Raw genomic sequence first — 16,158 nt, forward strand, 5'->3', positions numbered from 1 at the left:
TGCTGTGGGCAGATGGCCGGGGCTTTATTATATGGAACGGGTTGCCAGCCACCTGCCCTCCAGCCCCACCACGCGGCAGGCTATGTGGGCCGCTCCTGGGGCTGGTATGCAGGGCTGGCCTGGCTCTGGCCTGGTGACAGTCTCCTCCTCAGCCTGGCCAAGGCCCGGATGGGGTTCTGAGCACAGTTGGTTGAGTGGGTCATGTCCTCCAGGGAGGACCTGCCCGGCCGACTGCAGGACTGCTGAGGTGGGGATGCCCGGAGCTGGCATGGGAGGGTCCTGCCCACGCTGGCTGTCCTGCTGCTAGGCAGGTGCCGCCTGCCCAGGGGCCTGAGGGAGGACCAGATGACAAGATCTCCCGTGAGTGAGGAGGACCAACCCACCCCCATCTTCCCCACCTTCCTCAAAGCCTTACTCACCCTGGGGAAGCATTCTGGGCCTGGGCTGGGGGCACTGTTCCCTGGATTCCTTTGCTGGGAGGGGCCCAGAGCTGGTCCTGTGGGATCAGCTGCAAAGAAAGCAAATTCAGAAGGACCCAGGAAACCTCTCTGCACCCTTCAGCAAGGGTCTTCTTGCCATGGAGGAGAAGGGAGGGCTGAAACCCATACCCGCAGCCCCTTCCTCTCAGGTGCAGGGTTTGGGGAGCCTTCCAGGGCCACCCCAGCTGCAGTTAAGTGTGGGAAGTTTGGCTTTCTGACAAGGTTCCTGGTTGTCCTTAAAGTGAACAAGAGCTGGAAGGGAGAAATGGAAAGGCACCGTACCATTCTCACGCCTGCTTGAAATGTGGAAACTACATGTGATGAGGCAGGCTTTCGGTAGGTTCCCAGGGTGGTGTCTGAAGACCTGCTGGGTCAGGGGCCTCCCCCAAGTCCCCAAGAGCCGGCCCTCTCAGGTTGGGGAGCCAGGCTGCTCACCTTTAGGCTTCCCTGCTGGGCTACCTCCCGGATTTTGGACAGCATAGACTGGAGCCGCCCATTCTCCTCCTGCAGGACCTGGATGCGGATGTCGTTGGCCTGTACCTGCCTCACCATGTCATCAGTAACATTGCCGGAGCCTGCAGGGATATATCCTCTGTTATCTCCCCCTGCCAGGGCTGACCCTGGTGCCCAGTGGTACAGGACCTCCGAGGGCACACACACTAGCTGGGGTGTACCTTAGGTTGGTGGCCTGGTGAGCACAGGGGAGCCGAGCAGGGCCCGTGCTCTACCCACCCCCATCATTCTTCTCCTGAGGTTCTGTCCCAGTTTCCCACCCCCTCCCTGCTGGGAGGTGACCACAGCAAGCTGACTGGGACCTCAATCTCACTGAAGACGCTGTAACTGGGTAAGAGAGTGAATCCCTTCCAAAGCCGCTTGTTTTCAGAGAGACAGCGAGGTGTCTCAGGCCACGCAGCCAGTTCTTGTGTATGAGTCACAGGAACTCAGCAAGCACGTTCTTTCCCGCCACTGGGGAGATGGACGCTTGCTTTCTGACTCTGAACCTGAACAAGTTGCTGCCCGCTGTGGTTCTCGGTCTTGTGGCTTGTGAAAAGGCTGTGACCATCTTATGGGGTGGATCAAAAGACAACGGAAGGGCTTGGCCTGCTGCACTCAGGACCGATGACTTAGTGTGACCAAGCTAAATTATGTCACTCTACCCGACAGCCCTGCAAATGGATTCACCCCCGCCCAGGGGTGAGGGATGAGGGCCTTAAAGGAGAACCTAGGTTGCCCAGCATCCAGTTCTCTGCTGAGACGGGTACCTAGTACTCTTGGGGCATGGGGGGCATGACACTGGACACTGGACAGCTGGGGCAGTGCCCATGGAGCTGGCCCCATGCTGTGGTTTGGGGAGACACCAGGACAGGGGACACCAGGATGTTGAGCAAGGACTGGCATGTGACATGGTGAAGAGCACAGGCTACAGAGGTGGTTAGACCTGCACGTGGACTCAGCAGGCGGACAGTGGGCAGTCTCCTTGCCTCTGGGCTTCTGTGTCCCCATCTACAGAGTGGCTAACACACAAGGCGCCTTCTGTGTCCTAGGGACTCAGTAGGGACCGCACTGCAGGCCAGGGAGCTGCAGACTCCAGTGTCTTGCCCAGGTGAGCCCTCAGCTGCCTGTCCAGGCCCCAGTATGCCCTGGTCAGCCTCTCTGGGCCCCTACTTGGGATCTGGGCCTCGATGGGTCTGTGCAGGTCTGGGAAGGCCACCAGCAGCCGCTCCCGCTCCCTCAGCTCTGTGAGCTCGCGTTCCAGCTCTGATATGGTCAGCCGCAGATCTGTCGTGGCCTGCTCCAGGCCTTGCTTCTCCTGTTGCAGGCTCTGCAGCAGCTCCTGGGGCAGGGGGAGGCTCAAGACTTATGCAATGAATGGCTCCCGGCTCCCCTGGGGACAACCCCTCTCCCCACCAATCCAGACACGGGACAGGCCTGCGGGCACTCCACTGGCTGGAGACCCCTCTTGGAGAAAGGGGAGAGCCGTCCGGCACCCTTACCCTGCCGGCTCCCACCTGCTGGGCCAGGAGCTGGCTCTGCCCCTGCTCCCTCTCGCTCTGTATGCTCCGCAGCTGCTCCTCCACCTGGGCCCGCTGGGCCTCAGCCTCATCCAGGCTGCCCCGCAGCTCCTCACGCTCCTGGTCCAGGCTGTCCAGCTGCTGTAGCAGGGCTCGCTGTTTGGACTGTAGGGACTGAGGCAGGGTGGGCAGGCAGGGAGGCCATGAGGCCCACGGGGCAAAGCTCAGCGTGGGACAGAAGAGGCCTTGGTTATCTCTGACGCGCCCCCTTGTGCCTGTCTATGTACAGGGGAGGCTGTGCATGCGTGTGCAGCAGAAGGGGCAGAGGGGCCAGTGGTGCATACCCCTCTGGGCCCCCCACCTGGTCAGGCCCAGGCCCCCCACCTTGCAGACCCCTGCCACTTTGGAAAGCAATGGATTGACTATCAATCTCGTCCCCTCTTCTTTCCAGTCACAGTCTCCACTGGGGGAGGAATTCTGGGCAATACCTTCTCTTTTTCTCCTTAGGTTTCCTGTGTCCCGTCAGCCCACATCACTTGGGATTTACTTTTCCTGACACCCACTGAGTGCAAACCAGGAAAAGCCAGTGCTGGTCTGCTCCGAATCCGGGCTCTAGCTCCAGCTGGCTGCGAAGCTTTGCATAATTGCCATAATCTCCCTGAGCCCCAATCTCCTCCTCCATAAAATAGGGACAACGAGACTGTCCACCTCCTACTGTGGTGATGAGGAATAAGAACAAGGGGGCTACAGAGGCCGAGGCCCAGCCCCTTGTCCACAGCACACATCTGATACCTGGTGACCGTGACCGTTCACAGGGAACTGAGGAAAACACCCGCTTGGGACTGAAAGGCCTTCCCGGCCTGGGCCATAACTGCTTCAGGTGGCAGGTCACCTGCTCCCTCAGCCCTACCCTTGAGGATTCCTGCAGGGCCCTAGCGCCCAGGGCATAGCTGTAACCTGGGCCTTGGCTCGCTCTTTGTCATCCCCATCCTTTCTCTGACTGATGGACTCCTCACCAGCCCCTGGCATCCAGTTCAAAAGCCATTCCTTCCTAGAAGCCATCCTGGATTCCCACAGATGTGACTGTCCCTCTGTGGACACCTGTAGCACTTTCCCTGCACCTCCTAGCCATCTGGCAGCAGAGCTGTGGTGACCCAGCTGCTCGTCCTCGCTGGGTGGGGAGCTCCTCCAGAGCAAGGCCACCTTTGGCTGCATCTGTCCCTGGATCGCTGTTTCCCCAGTGCCTGGGGCCCAGGGGAAGGCTCAGGCTTTTGATAAAGATCAAACAAAAGCCTGGGTGTGTGTGTTGCTGGGCAGGTACCCCCCCCCAACCAGTGGGGCTCTCTCTCCCTGAAGCCTATGTCACAGACACCCCTAGATCCTCACCTCCTGGTGGCGGACCATGCTGTCAACACGGGCCTTCTCCTTGTCCAGCTCAGTGCTGGCCCAGCGGATCTGCTGGCTGGCCCCGTCCAGCCGCCCGGCAAGCAGCTGCACCTGCTCCTCCAGCTGCTGCACCTGCCTCTCGGCCTCTGCCCTGCGCTCGGCCTCCTCCTGAAACTGCCGCGCCTTCGTCTCTGCAGGATTGAGTGGGCAGGGGGAGGGGTAGAGCCGGAGAAGCCTGGGTGCGAGTCTCCGCACCGCCCCGACCCATGATGGGACCTGAGGTGGACGGGAGGAGTCACAGCCTGTCTCTGGGCCTCAGTGTCCCCAGCCACAAAATGCTGGTCTGAACCCTTCTGTGAAAACAGAAGGTGCTCTCTGGGTGGGAGGTGGTGGCAGCCCAACTGTGTGGCCAGGTGTGCTCATCCCTGTGGCTCCTAGAAGCCTGGGGGACAGAGACAGTACTGCTCATCTAGCCGCACCACTGAGCACAGGACATGGGGTACAGGGCCACACAAGGGGGCTCCTCACCCACGGCCTGCATGGCCTCCTGTTGCTGCTTCAGCTCCCCCTCTAGGGTGGCCACCTTTGTCTTGAGGTCACTTGTTTCTACAGCGGTTGAGAGAGAAAGAGAGAGAGAGAGAGACTCCGATGGGCCTGGCCAGGGCCTTCAGGCCCAGTGTACCCTGCAGCGTCGTGACAGGCAGTGCCGTATGGAGGGGCTGCCTGGGCCAACAGGAGCTCTGCGGAGAGGCCGGGAGGCCTGGGCCCCCCTTCCTCTTGCTTCCTATGGGCTGGCTGCCAGGTCTCTACACAGCTCTGGGCCTCTGTGTCCTCCACAGAGGTGACAGGCTCAGAAAGGACAGTGATCTGCCCAAATCACTCTGGCCTCCCAACCTCAGTGGGCCCTGGCCTGCTCCTAGTGAGTGCCATAGCTGTCTCTCTGCCTGGCGGCTTTCATGGAAGCCAGAGAGCAGTTCCCCCAGGGATTCCCCTTTGGGGACACATGGGAGTGAGGAGATGAACCCCCTGGCCCCCTTGCCCTCTGAGGGGCCAACTCTGAGGCACGCGTTCCACACCACCAGCTCCAGTGCTCCCCGGCGGAATGAAACTCCTGCCGCCTGGAGGTTAACCAGATTGGCGAGCTGCCTGCCCACAGGGCCTCTGACCCCACTCCCCAGACTGGGTTTCTTCACCCCAGCGGACGTGTCCCTGGAGCCCTATTATGGGGTCTGCCTCCCAGTGACCCTGTGCTAAGGTTGTGGCAGAGCCCCAGGGCTCAGGGCCCCGCTTCCCAGCACAGACCTGTGAGCAGCTGCTGCCGGTGGCGCTCCCACTCTGCCAGTTGCTGTGTGGCCTCGTCCGCCTGTCGCTGCCGCTCCCCCTGCTCCTGCTGCAGCGCCTGCTCCAGCTGGCCCACCTGCTTTTGCAGTCCATCCTTCTGTCCCTCAGCCTCCTCCAGCTGGGCTCTGAGCGGCCCAACCAGCTGAGTGAGGGCCCCCACGTGCTTAGTGAGGCGTGTCAGGTCTTTGCTCTGCTCGGCTGCCCAGTGGCCCATGGTGGCGGCTGGCAGCGGCCTGAGGCCCATGCTGTCCCGCACCAGCTGCTGGAACTGGCCTAAGGACGAGGGCAGGTTCTGGCTCTGACACAGGCTGATGACCGCCTTGCCCACCTCCCGCAGGCTGCTTTGGACGCTGATGCACGCATCGCAGGGCACAAGGGCTGTCTCCACCGTCTGGGAGTGAACACTCCTGCTGTTCTTGGCAGTGCTGGCTGGACACTGTGGGGAGACTCTGATGGAGAGGCTCTCCGGCTCTTGGCAGGTCTGGGGCAAGCGTGGCATTGGGGAGGGGGGCTTGAGGAACTTGGCAGTCACAAGCTCAGGGCTCCTGGCTGGCTCGCCCTTGGCGGTGGGCTTGGAGGTGAGGTTCTCCCCTTGGTTTACTCTTTTCTGTGGTCAGGAAAAGAAAGGGAAAGCAAATGGGGGAGACAGGCCCAGGAGGGGATCAGTTTCCTGGTGAGTATTCTGTACAGCCTCTCCTGATGCTCAGACCCTTAGATGTTAGATATCTGACACCAACGTGAGTGAGAGAGAGAACCTTCTTTCTTCACTGCCTCAACTTACCAAGCCTGGGCCAACTCTGTTGTTCCCCCTACCCCCCAGGCTCTGTGCAGTTCTATGCATGGGACAAGGAGTCTAACAGTGAAGCCATAGCTGCTGGTTCCGGGGATCTTGCCCAGTGGACTTGCTTGTTCTCGTGTCACCATAGCTGCTCTCAGTTTTCCGTTCCTCCCCGTTATGGTGATGGTGATCCTTCTCACAGGGACTTGTGAAAATTACAGGAGAAGCCATAAGGAATGGGGCAAACATTAACAGTATCACCCAACAATGCCCCGAGACGGAGAGACTGTTATTATTCCCACTGTACAGATGAACAAACTGAGGCTCAGGGTAGGCTCAGCATAAACAGCAGACCCCGGGAGCCCAGCATGACCGGCCTCGGGGGGTGGGCACCCGGGGAGGGGACACCATCTCCTTTGAGCGGTGTGAGCCCAGACAGTGACACTGTCTCCTTCAGGCATGTGGGTGGTTTGCCCACATGGTGTGCCACGAGGCTGGGACTGGGGCAGGGTAGACAGGTGTGAGGGTGACTAACCCACCTGGGGGGCTGCCTGCTGGTAGATCATGCCCAGCCTCAGCAGGCTGTTCCAGAAGCGCCGCACCGTGAGCCCCACAGACATGCAGGGCCCCACAGCCCGGGTAGCAGGCACTGTCTGCTCTGAACCGAGGTTCTCCAAGTAGCTCGTGCAGCTCTGAAGCAGCAGCAGGAGCCTGTGGGCAGAGATGGCAGGGTCAGCTAGGGTAGAGCCTGGTGCCAGCACACCTGTGCACCCGACAACTAGCAGCCTCTGGTTCTGGGGACCTCGAGGGCCTTAGAATGTGCTCTGTTGGACCAGCTTCAAACCCAATCCAAGGGGCCACTTCCTCCAGGAAGCCCTACCTGAGGGCTGAACTTGGGGGCTTTTTCTGGGCCTCCTGGCTATCAGCACTTCAGCCTGGCTGTTCCCCACCACACAGGGATGCTCTGGCAGACTGGGTCTAGCTTCAGTTGTATTGCGCATGCTCCGAGAGTGCTGGGTGGGTGGCTGCCTTACGTCACGGGGCTCAGAGCCTTCGCCTTACAGAGGACAGAGCTGAGACCCTGTGAGTGGAAGGGCCTGGCAAGCACACAGGCCAGGGGCACCCTGCAGCCTCCGGATTCTAGTCAGGGTCTTCTCCTGCAGGGCAAGGTGCTTCTGTGACATCGGGGACATGAAGATAGCTAGGGGTCTAGCCCAACTTCAGTGCTTAAAATTAGAGTCGGGCTGCTCTAAGGAAGACAGGCATTAGAAGGACAAGTTTGGATTTTGCAGGGGAACCAAGCTACTTTAAAGGAAGAGGTCTTGTATTTACAGAACATACTGGGCAGGTAAGTGATCTTGCCCTGTTTTGGATGCAGAGGGGTCATCCTAAACCCACGGGGGTTCTTGGGCAGGCAAAACCTTGCAGGAGGAGACACCAACTGCCTCCAGGCCCTGCCCCTCTCTGAGCTGAGGTGTCTTCCTCTGTGAATGGGGACAACTGTGCCTGCCACAGTGCTGGGCAGCACTGAGGGTGGGGTGGGGTGGGAAAATGCCTGGGAAGAAGTCAGAGGATGGCCTTGACAGAGGGGTGGGGAAAACATGTCAGCAACAGCTTTATAGGGGCATGGTGAGACTGGGCCTTGATGGATGAGTGGGGCTTGGCCAGACCAGGAAGGGGTGTGCAGGGGGTTCCTAGCAGATGGCATAGCATAACATAGGTAAAAGCAAGGGAGGAGGAAGGTATATTTGGGGCACCTGGTTGGCTCAGTTGCTTGGGCGTCTGCCTTTGGCTCAGGTCATGATCCTAGGGGTCCTGGGATAGAGCCCCCCCACCACTGTGTCTGGCTTCCTGCTCAGGGGGGAGCCTGCCTCTCCCTCTCCCTCAGGTCTTCCCTGCCCCTCCCCTGTTCATGTGCGCTCGCTCAAAAAAATAAATAAAATCTTAAAAAAAAAAAAAAAAAAGAAGTGTGTTCTGTGCTTATACATGTTTAGCCTCTCACGGGTTCCAAAGAATATTTTCATCCTGAGGGTGCCTCCAGGACTCTAAGTGGTAACCCTAGCTTCTTTGTTCCCAGGCAAGTCATCCCCAAACTATTCTTGCCTATCAGGCCTCCATGACTTCAGTCCATGTACGGTTTTGGTCACAGGGAGCCGGTGGTAGTCCCCAGGAAGTGGAAGGCTGATGGCCATGTTAAGTTTAACGAGAGTGTTGAAGTGGAGGGGCTACGGGGCAATCTTCCCAACAGGGCCAGAATCTGGAAAAACACATCCTGTGTCTGACCTTGTGACCCACACTGACAATGGCATAGCTCTCAAGAAACCAGGACAAAGGGCCTGGGATGGAAACTCTGAGCAGCAGCTGTGGTGTCCCTGATGCACAGAAGCCCTAAGGTGGTGGCCGACAGAAGCTGGAGAGGTGGCCCTCTGAGCTGCACAGCTGCAGAGAGCAAGAGGGGGGCCCCAAAGGTGGACAGGATGGGAAAGCACAGCACATGACAGAAGCTGAGATCGCTGTGAGGGCCTTGAGCTGGCCAGCCTCCTGACAGGTGCTCAGTTAAAGGTAATTATTGTTATTGACGTGATCCCTGCTGGTGGTGGAGGGGGCAGGTGGTGGCAGAGGGGGCGGATCCTGAGGCTGGTTTACTGGTTTAAGGGGCAGATGCCAGCACCCCGAGATCACTGGGCTTGGTCAAGGCCCTCACCTGTCGATGACCAGCTCCAGCAGAACAGCATGGGACAGCTGCGTGAACTCGGGGTCACCCGGCACGTGGTCATAATGCTCTAACAGGGCCACCATGTCCAGGTCGCAGGCCACACGATCAGGAAACTTCCAGGAGGGGAAGCGCACGGGTCCAGCACGAGAGAACACATCCACGATGGCACCCTGCAGGTCGGTAAGGTCCTTACGCAGACTGTCCATGCAGGACTGGCTGCCCAGCAGGTGGGCCATCCTCGTGGCTCCTGGGGTGAGCAGAGAGGATCCCGTTAGCCAGAGCCATGTGGCTGCTGCTGGAGGAAACTTCCAAAAATCCTGCTCTGCCCAGTGGGTCCTAGGCCAAAAGCCCTACCTAGAGCCTGGGGAAAAGTCTTTCCCAGGCCCAGGCCATGGGCCCTTTAATACCTGGGTAGTAAAGAGACCTCCCTAGAATCCCACTTGTCCACCCTGCCCCACGTCCATGCTGCCAAGTCCCAGCTCCATAAGTCCGTCCGAGGCCCTGTGTGTGCCAGATCCCTGCTAAAGGCTGGGCAGACAGAGCTATGAATAAGTAGCCATAGTCCCTCTCTCCCTGAGCGAATGAAGAGGCAACTGACAACTAAGAGAGAGTTGTAGCTACAGCATGACAGGAAGTGCTGGATCCTACCCAGCCACCGTCATCTCCCACCTGGACCACCGCAGCTGTTTCTGGCAGGGCCACAGGGGTGCCCCCTCCAATGACATATTTCAGCTCTAGAAATCTGGGCCAAACCTGATCAGATCGGGTCACACTGGTCAACACCCCCTCAGGACCCCTAAGGGAGAAAGGCCACCTCTGGCCACAGTTCTCCCCGCAGCCCTCTCTGGTCCCCGCACCACCAACCCATACTCTGTATTTCAGCCCCAGTCAGTTCCACCAGCAGCTCAGGTGTAGGCACTCATTTCTGAACCTGGACCCGTCTGTGCACTCTGTCTGAATCATGCTTTCCCCATCCAATTCCTATCATCAGCCTAATTCCCCCCATCCTTTGGGCTTCCTGGATATCACCTCCTCCAAGAAGCCTTCCCTGAGCACTCTCCAGGTTGGGCAAGATCATCTCTCTGGGCTTCCCCCATCTGGACTCTGATCCCTCTCTGCTGGAATGGCCCCCACGCTCTAGGCCAGGTCCTCAGGTCACTTTAGCCAAGGTGGTGTCCCCAGTATGACCAGCCTACGGCCTAGCCCATGGTAGACACTCACTGGCAAGTGAATGCTGAGTAATTGAGCAGGGAAATGAAAAGAACCCACAAAGAAAAATTTAAATACATTAACTTTGTCTTAAGGTGTAAGGGAGGAAAACCTGAAAATCTGTCACTCTGGTGACAGGGGGCCTATTATATGTGAATGCAGAGAGTTCCAGTCCTGCCCTTTCCTGGCTGTGTGGCCTCAGGCAAGTCACTGTACCCCTATGAACCCTAGCTGTCTCAGCTGTAGGATGGGGACACCATCCCCAAACAGGCTGAGCGGTTGTGAGGTCATTAACAGTATCCACGAGTAAAGCGCTTGGTGCATGGCAAGACATGAGTAACAGTGCTCAAGCAATAGTGACCGTTAGTCTGGTGATTACTGTTATTAGCAGTAACAACAGCAAACACCATCCTTGTCTGCAGCCACTGCCTTCCCTCTGTATGTCCCCTCTTCCCCCTGCAGCCCACACGGAGCGCTTCTCATCCATCTCTGGAGTCTGTGGACCTCTGAAGCCAGTGATTTGGATGAATGGCCCCTGGTCCTTGACTCAGAAGGTGGAAAAGCATGACTGTCCTGACCCCTCCAGTGGCTCATCACAGGCCTTGCCAGTGTGATCCTCTTCTCTCTGTTCAGAGCTGGACTGCCCTGGTCTCTCCCCGCCCTATAGCAGGGTCTCTTGTTCTCTGTGGCTTTCTCAGTTGCAGAAAGTGCTTCCTTGTACCACAGCTCATCCCTGCAGTGCGGGGGCTGCCTGGGCAGTATTTAGGCCATGGTTGATCTCCCTGAACCTCAGCAAGTCCAGGCCTGGTGGAGGAATCTCTCTTCCTCCGACCTACTTCCAGCCCAACCTCACTCAGCTCAGAAAAGGGCGCCCCCACTATGTGCAACTGGGCACTTCCTCGGATTCCCTTCTCTACCCCCTTTCCAAGCACCAAGTGTCCAGACCACACTGAGAACCCACCACTGTGTTCTTCGTGCTGTTCCATGCTCCCTCTTCTCCCCAGACCACTGCCACAGCCTCCCGGAGGGGCCACACTCATTCCCCCGTCCAGCACCACCTCATCCGTCTATATATGGTCAGAGTGATCATATAAAAGGCAACTCATCCCCCTGCTTTGAGCCCTTGAATGGCTTTTCATAGTATAAACACTGGAATACTTCCCTGGGCTCTGGCCCTGTGTGGTCTGTTCCCGCCCCAGCATGTTATGACCCAGAGTGTGCCTTTTCCTCCCCACACTTCTTTCAGACAACACAGCTCACGCAGGCCCCCAGGCCAGGTGAGTTCACCTGTCACTCCTCTGAGCATTCTGTTCTTTTCCCTCCCAGCATACGCCACACTGGCACTGATTATTATTTGAGTAGTTATTTGCAGTTGGCAATCTGTCTCCCTGCAAGCACATGGACTGTCTTTTGCTATGGTATGATCCAGCCATCTGGGCGAAAGGACTTAAGGGCCAGCTGCTGCCCATAGGTCCTGGGAACTCAAAGGCACCAAGGGGTGATTCCTGAAGACTGAGCCGGCCTCTCAGGCCTCCCAGAGGACTGGGCCCTGTCCTCACCTCTGCAAAGGTACCTGCCTGTGAGGCTGGATGTCTGGCCTGTGGGCTCTGGGACTCAGGTCAGAGGCTCACCCAGATGCCTGGTTTCCTGTCTCTAGTGCAGGGCTAGCCCAGAGTCGCTCTTCAGTCCCTGAGAAGGGATGAAAGCAAGAGTGAGTGAGTGTGCTCTTCAGGGAAGTTTCCTGGTGGGGCAGGGAGGAGGCTGTCCCAGAAGGAGAGGGCTGGAGGGCTGGAGTGAGGGAAAGCTCATGTGGGCTCACCTGTTTTGAGCCTGAGCATAGAGGCTGTGCTTTAATAGTGCTAAGCTCTGACCACAGGACCTACTGTGTCCTACTTCCTGAATCTGCCTCCCTTATACAGACGAGGAACCTGAGGCTCTGGAAATTAGGGGATGAAGCCAAGGTCACTCAGGGAGCTAGGGTTCTTGAGTCCAACATCTCTGCTCTGTCTTCAAGCCATGATGCTTCTAGGGCAGCACTGTCCAAAAGGAATATAATGCTAGCTGCACATGGGATTTTAAATTTTCTACTAGCCAAAAAATAAAGTAAAAAGAAACAGGTAAATTCATTTTAATTAAATATTTTATTTAACCTAATAAACTCCAAATACTATCACTTCAACATGACATCAACGTAACACCATTAAGATTATTTTACAGTCTTCTCTACATTCAGTCTCGAAATCCAGTGTCTCTTTGACACCTGCAGCACATCTCAGTTTGGACCAGTCACCATTTTCAAATGCACCACCACATGGATGGCTGGCCACCGTACTGAACAGTGGAGGTGTAGAGGGTCAGATCCTGTGTGTTCAGTAAGCAAATGGTGACTGCATGCCTTTGGCATCTTGGGCACTATGTGAAGAATAGGGACAGAGAAGGACCTGTGGAGCCCTGTCCCTAGGAGCCACCGTTTCCCTCTGAGGATCTCTACTGGGGATAAAGTTCCACCCCCGGGGCAATGAGTCTCCACCCTACAACACTCACAAACACACCCAGGCCCACATCCCCACACACATACGCTGCGCGACGATGGACTCTCGCGAGATATTGCCACCTGTGAGATTTTATATACCCAAGGAATGAGGCAGAAACCAAGAAGAATAACAGACTGAAACATTTTGGTTTTCCTTTCCGGAATGAGAGGGAGGAAAGCAAGCAAACAAGCAAGCAAGCAGTGCTGTCCTGGGAGGAGGAGTATTCAGGTGGCAAAGCACCTAGGACTTGGGAGCTTATCTGTGAAGACACTGAGAAACACTGGCCTGTTCACCCTCAGATAATTACAGCTGCCATCTGGGGCCCTCTGAGATCCAACTTCTGTTAGATTCTGGTTCTGAGAAGCAGCCACAAATGCCAAAGCATCAGCAATATGGAAGAGAAAAACACAACTTTGAAAAATATCCAAGGTTACCTTATGTCATTTCTTCTGAATATTGGGATTTCCCATTATAAACATGGCTTTGAGAACCACTTTGGTGTGTGGCAAGTGAAGGAGCATGTGACGTGGGCTTTCTCTGTAATTCCTGGATCTTGAGTGGAACTGTGAGCCTGAGGCTGCCAGCCCTGCCCTGACTATTCCTGAGGTCATATGGGTGATGGCACTAATTGGGCCAACACCACCCTGAGGAAGGAACAGCAGCTAACTCTGCCGTCTCCCCAGTTCCCTCGTGCTCAAGGTGAACTTTTTGACTTGCAGAGAAGGGCAGGAGTCTTTCCTCCACTCCCATTCAACATGCAAGCCCCTTCTTTCTCTAAGTGCTAGGACTCTACCCCTCTGGTAAAGATTATGCCTACCTCCTGGTCAGTGCCCCTGCTGAGATTCAAGGTCACCACCAGGAAAACACTTTGAAATTCTGAAACCATCTATATATCCCAATTGTCATCCTCTGACTCAGGACTGCTAATGCCTGGATCCCTGGGGGACAATGAAGGGACCGAGTGAAGACAAAGGAATAGCTGCACTAGTAGAGGAGTAAGAATGGCCTGGGTTTGGATTCTCACGCCACCAACTCTGAACTTCACTGTCCTCGTCTGTAAATAAATTGCTCTAAGAAATTAGTGATGTAGGGAAGCCTGGATGGATTAGTCGGTTAAGCTCAAGTCATGATCCCAGGATCCTGGGATGGAGTCCCCAGTCCTGGGATGGGGGTCCTGGGATGGAGTCCAGGGTCCTCGCTTAGTGGGGAGCCCGCTTTTCCCTCCGCCTGCCACTCCCCCTGCTTATACTCTTTCTCTCTCTCTCTGACAAATTAATAAAGAAAAACTTAAAAAAAAAAAAAAAGAAATTAGTGATGTAATGCATATAGCGTTTGGCAGAAGATCTGGCCACTGTAAATGTTCAATAAATCCTAGCTATCATCATTCTACGTTATTACAACGACATAAACCGTTATGGTGTGTGTGTGTGTGTGTAAAGAGGGATGGGGTAAGACACTTGGGAGGGCATCTCTTCCTATCCCGCCTCCATTTCACAGGTGAAGAAACAAACTATCCAGGCATGGGCTAAAAACCGGCCTGCAGTCCGGCGCTGGGATGGAGCGGAGACGGAACAAGGAGGACAGGATCTCAGGAGAGGAAATGGGAAGGGCGGGATTCGAGGTGAGCTCGGGGAAGCTAGGGAAGTGGTCAGCAAGAACGCATCTTTGGGAGTGAGGGATGGAGCTTAAAGAAGTCTTGATTCGAGACGGTCCGCGGGGTTTGAGGGTGGGGCTATGGAAGGCAGAGGGTGGACCCTAGAAAAGGCAGTCCTAATGGAAAAGGGACCTAAGCCTTGGGACTTGGCTTGGAAAGGGGGTTCAGAAGATGTAGGCGTGAAGCGAAAGAAGAGGAGGTTAAGGGAGGAGGGAAGCGGGACTTTGAGGAAGCAGGCTGGAAGGGAAGGGGCTCTCCAAGATGACAGGCCAATAGGAGGGAGAGAGGAACCCACCTTTGGAGTAAAGAAGGGGGCCAGGGCCGTGGGGTGTGTGTGGAGAGCGTCCGGCGAGTGGTATAGAACGTCTCCCCAGTCTCCTGCGTCGCAGCCTCAGCCCTTGCAGTCTGGTAGGCTCTTGGAATTGCCCGCGGCACCCCAGCGCCTCAGGGCATCCCCCACAAATCCTAGCCGGGTGCCTCGAGCGCTGCCATGGCAACGGCGTCTCGCGCAGAAGGCTCCGGGGGGGGGGGAAGTTGCATCACGAAGAAGGGGCGGTCCCGGAAGTGCGTCAGCCTCCCCTCCTCCGCGACGACTCTGTCGGCCGCCGCCATCTTGGGAGCTTGTCGTGTCGTCCGTGCGGGGAGCTGCTTTGACGCAGCACCGCTCACCTTCAGCGAGGCGGACTGGCAGCCCTGAGCGTCGCAGTCATGCCGGCCGGACCCGTGCAGGCGGTGCCCCCGCCACCGCCCGCGGCCACCGAGCCCAAACAGGTACCGCGACCCCCGCACCTCGACCGGCAGCCCGATCCTTGGCCTGGGCCCTCCCCTCCGGTGCGGGCGCTCTTCACTTGTGCAGAGGAGGAAGCGGTCGCTTACCAGGGCTTGGAGGGACTACAAGTCCCAGGAGGCAGCGCGCTTCCCGCTCTGCGCTGCCTTCTGGTAGCAAAAGAAGCGCTCTTGGACCAGTGGTTCTCAAAGTGTGGTCCGCGGACCAACAGCATCAGCATCACCTGGGAGTTAATTAGAAATGCCAGACCTAAATACTAATGCATTTTAACAAGATCTCAAGGTGATTGATTAAAGTTTGAGAAGCACTGATCCAGCCCATCCATAGGTTTTCCGTGGTTATTGGGCCCACCGTCGCCGTCCCCCACCGCCGCCTGCCCAGCCCGCCGGTTTTTGCCCAGTAATCCCTAGTTTCCCAGCCTGTACGGAACGTTTTTGTTAATTCCCAGCATCTGCTGTAAGCTAAACACCGTGCAAGGCTGGTGTTTAGAATGAATGAAGCATACCTAGTTTAGGGAGGTCACAGTTCTAAGTGGGGAGCCATATAAGTGAACATTCTACAAATGGTTATTGTTTCGATCACCATAAATGATACCAGCCAGCACTTAAATCAGCTGAGGGGGAAAGAGGTGTGTAAATAATTGCAGTATGTTGTGATAGGCCCTATAAGGATCAGGTACAAAAGAAACTAATCAACATTTCTTTGATGGTGTGAAGGGGAAATTAAAAGTAGGTGAAACCCACATGAGTAATAGGTGAATTGCTTTTTTTTTTAAAAGATTTTATTTATTTATTTGACAGAGAGAAATCACAAGTAGGCAGAGAGGCAGGCAGAGAGAGGAGGAAGCAGGCTTCCTGCTGAGCAGAAAGCCCGATGTGGGGCTCGAACCCAGGACCTGGGATCATGACCCGAGCCGAAGGCAGCGGCTTAACCCACTGAGCCACCCAGGCGCCCCTGGTGAATTGCTTTTAAAAGGATGAATTAGTAGTTTGCCAGACAGGTGATTGGAAAGGTTAACAGCATCCTATATTCATTAAGCAAACGTCCTATATTCATTAAGCAAACGTTTATTGAGCGCATATTGTATGGTGACCACTGCTTTGGGTTCGGAATACAGCAGAGTACATGACAGAAGAGGTCCATTATTTATTTATTTATTTATTTGACAGAGAGAGAGAGATCACAAGTAGGCAGAGAGACAGGCGGGGGGGGGGGGGAAGCAGGCTCCCCGCTGAGCAGAGAGCCCGATGTGGGGCTTGATC

General features: G+C 56.2%; 2 protein-coding genes across 8 annotated transcripts in view; one reads left to right on the forward strand and one right to left on the reverse strand.

Moving 5' to 3' along the window:
- Nucleotides 1–14,730, reverse strand: CCDC157 (coiled-coil domain containing 157). Of its 7 annotated transcripts, none has more exons than XM_047696659.1 (13): nucleotides 14,405–14,730; nucleotides 11,499–11,610; nucleotides 8,701–8,959; nucleotides 6,536–6,707; nucleotides 5,547–5,825; nucleotides 5,180–5,360; nucleotides 4,406–4,483; nucleotides 3,878–4,068; nucleotides 2,474–2,665; nucleotides 2,145–2,313; nucleotides 915–1,054; nucleotides 420–508; nucleotides 1–330 (listed from the first exon to the last, which is right to left on the reverse strand). In XM_047696659.1, the coding sequence occupies exons 3-13, from the start codon at nucleotides 8,946–8,948 to the stop codon at nucleotides 81–83; spliced, it is 1,989 nt and encodes a 662-aa protein (XP_047552615.1). In that variant the 5' UTR covers nucleotides 8,949–8,959; nucleotides 11,499–11,610; nucleotides 14,405–14,730; the 3' UTR covers nucleotides 1–80. The 7 variants fall into 7 exon arrangements, with proteins under 7 accessions (XP_047552615.1, XP_047552611.1, XP_047552613.1 ...); XM_047696655.1 differs by adding an exon at nucleotides 11,805–12,005 and having other exon boundaries at nucleotides 5,180–5,825; XM_047696657.1 differs by having other exon boundaries at nucleotides 5,180–5,825; nucleotides 11,553–11,610.
- The window catches only part of SF3A1 (splicing factor 3a subunit 1), a 21,121-nt gene continuing 19,663 nt past the window's right edge, over nucleotides 14,701–16,158 (forward strand). Inside the window, exon 1 of the mRNA XM_047696652.1 lies at nucleotides 14,701–14,880. Within this exon, the coding sequence (XP_047552608.1) occupies nucleotides 14,818–14,880 (63 nt within the window). The 5' untranslated portion in view covers nucleotides 14,701–14,817. The remainder of the gene's footprint in view (nucleotides 14,881–16,158) is intronic.

Source organism: Lutra lutra, chromosome 12 (assembly GCF_902655055.1).
Source record: "Lutra lutra chromosome 12, mLutLut1.2, whole genome shotgun sequence".
Taxonomy (NCBI): domain Eukaryota; kingdom Metazoa; phylum Chordata; class Mammalia; order Carnivora; family Mustelidae; genus Lutra; species Lutra lutra.

Coding starts and splice junctions, on each gene's coding strand:
- CCDC157 (XM_047696656.1), bottom strand. CDS start 8,948: ATGGCCCACCTGCTGGGCAGCCAGTCCTGCATGGACAGTCTGCGTAAG. Junction 4,484..5,179: donor CCGGCAGCAGCTGCTCACAG/GTCTGTGCTGGG, acceptor CAACCGCTGTAG/AAACAAGTGACCTCAAGACA. Junction 4,069..4,405: donor GGAGGCCATGCAGGCCGTGG/GTGAGGAGCCCC, acceptor TCAATCCTGCAG/AGACGAAGGCGCGGCAGTTT.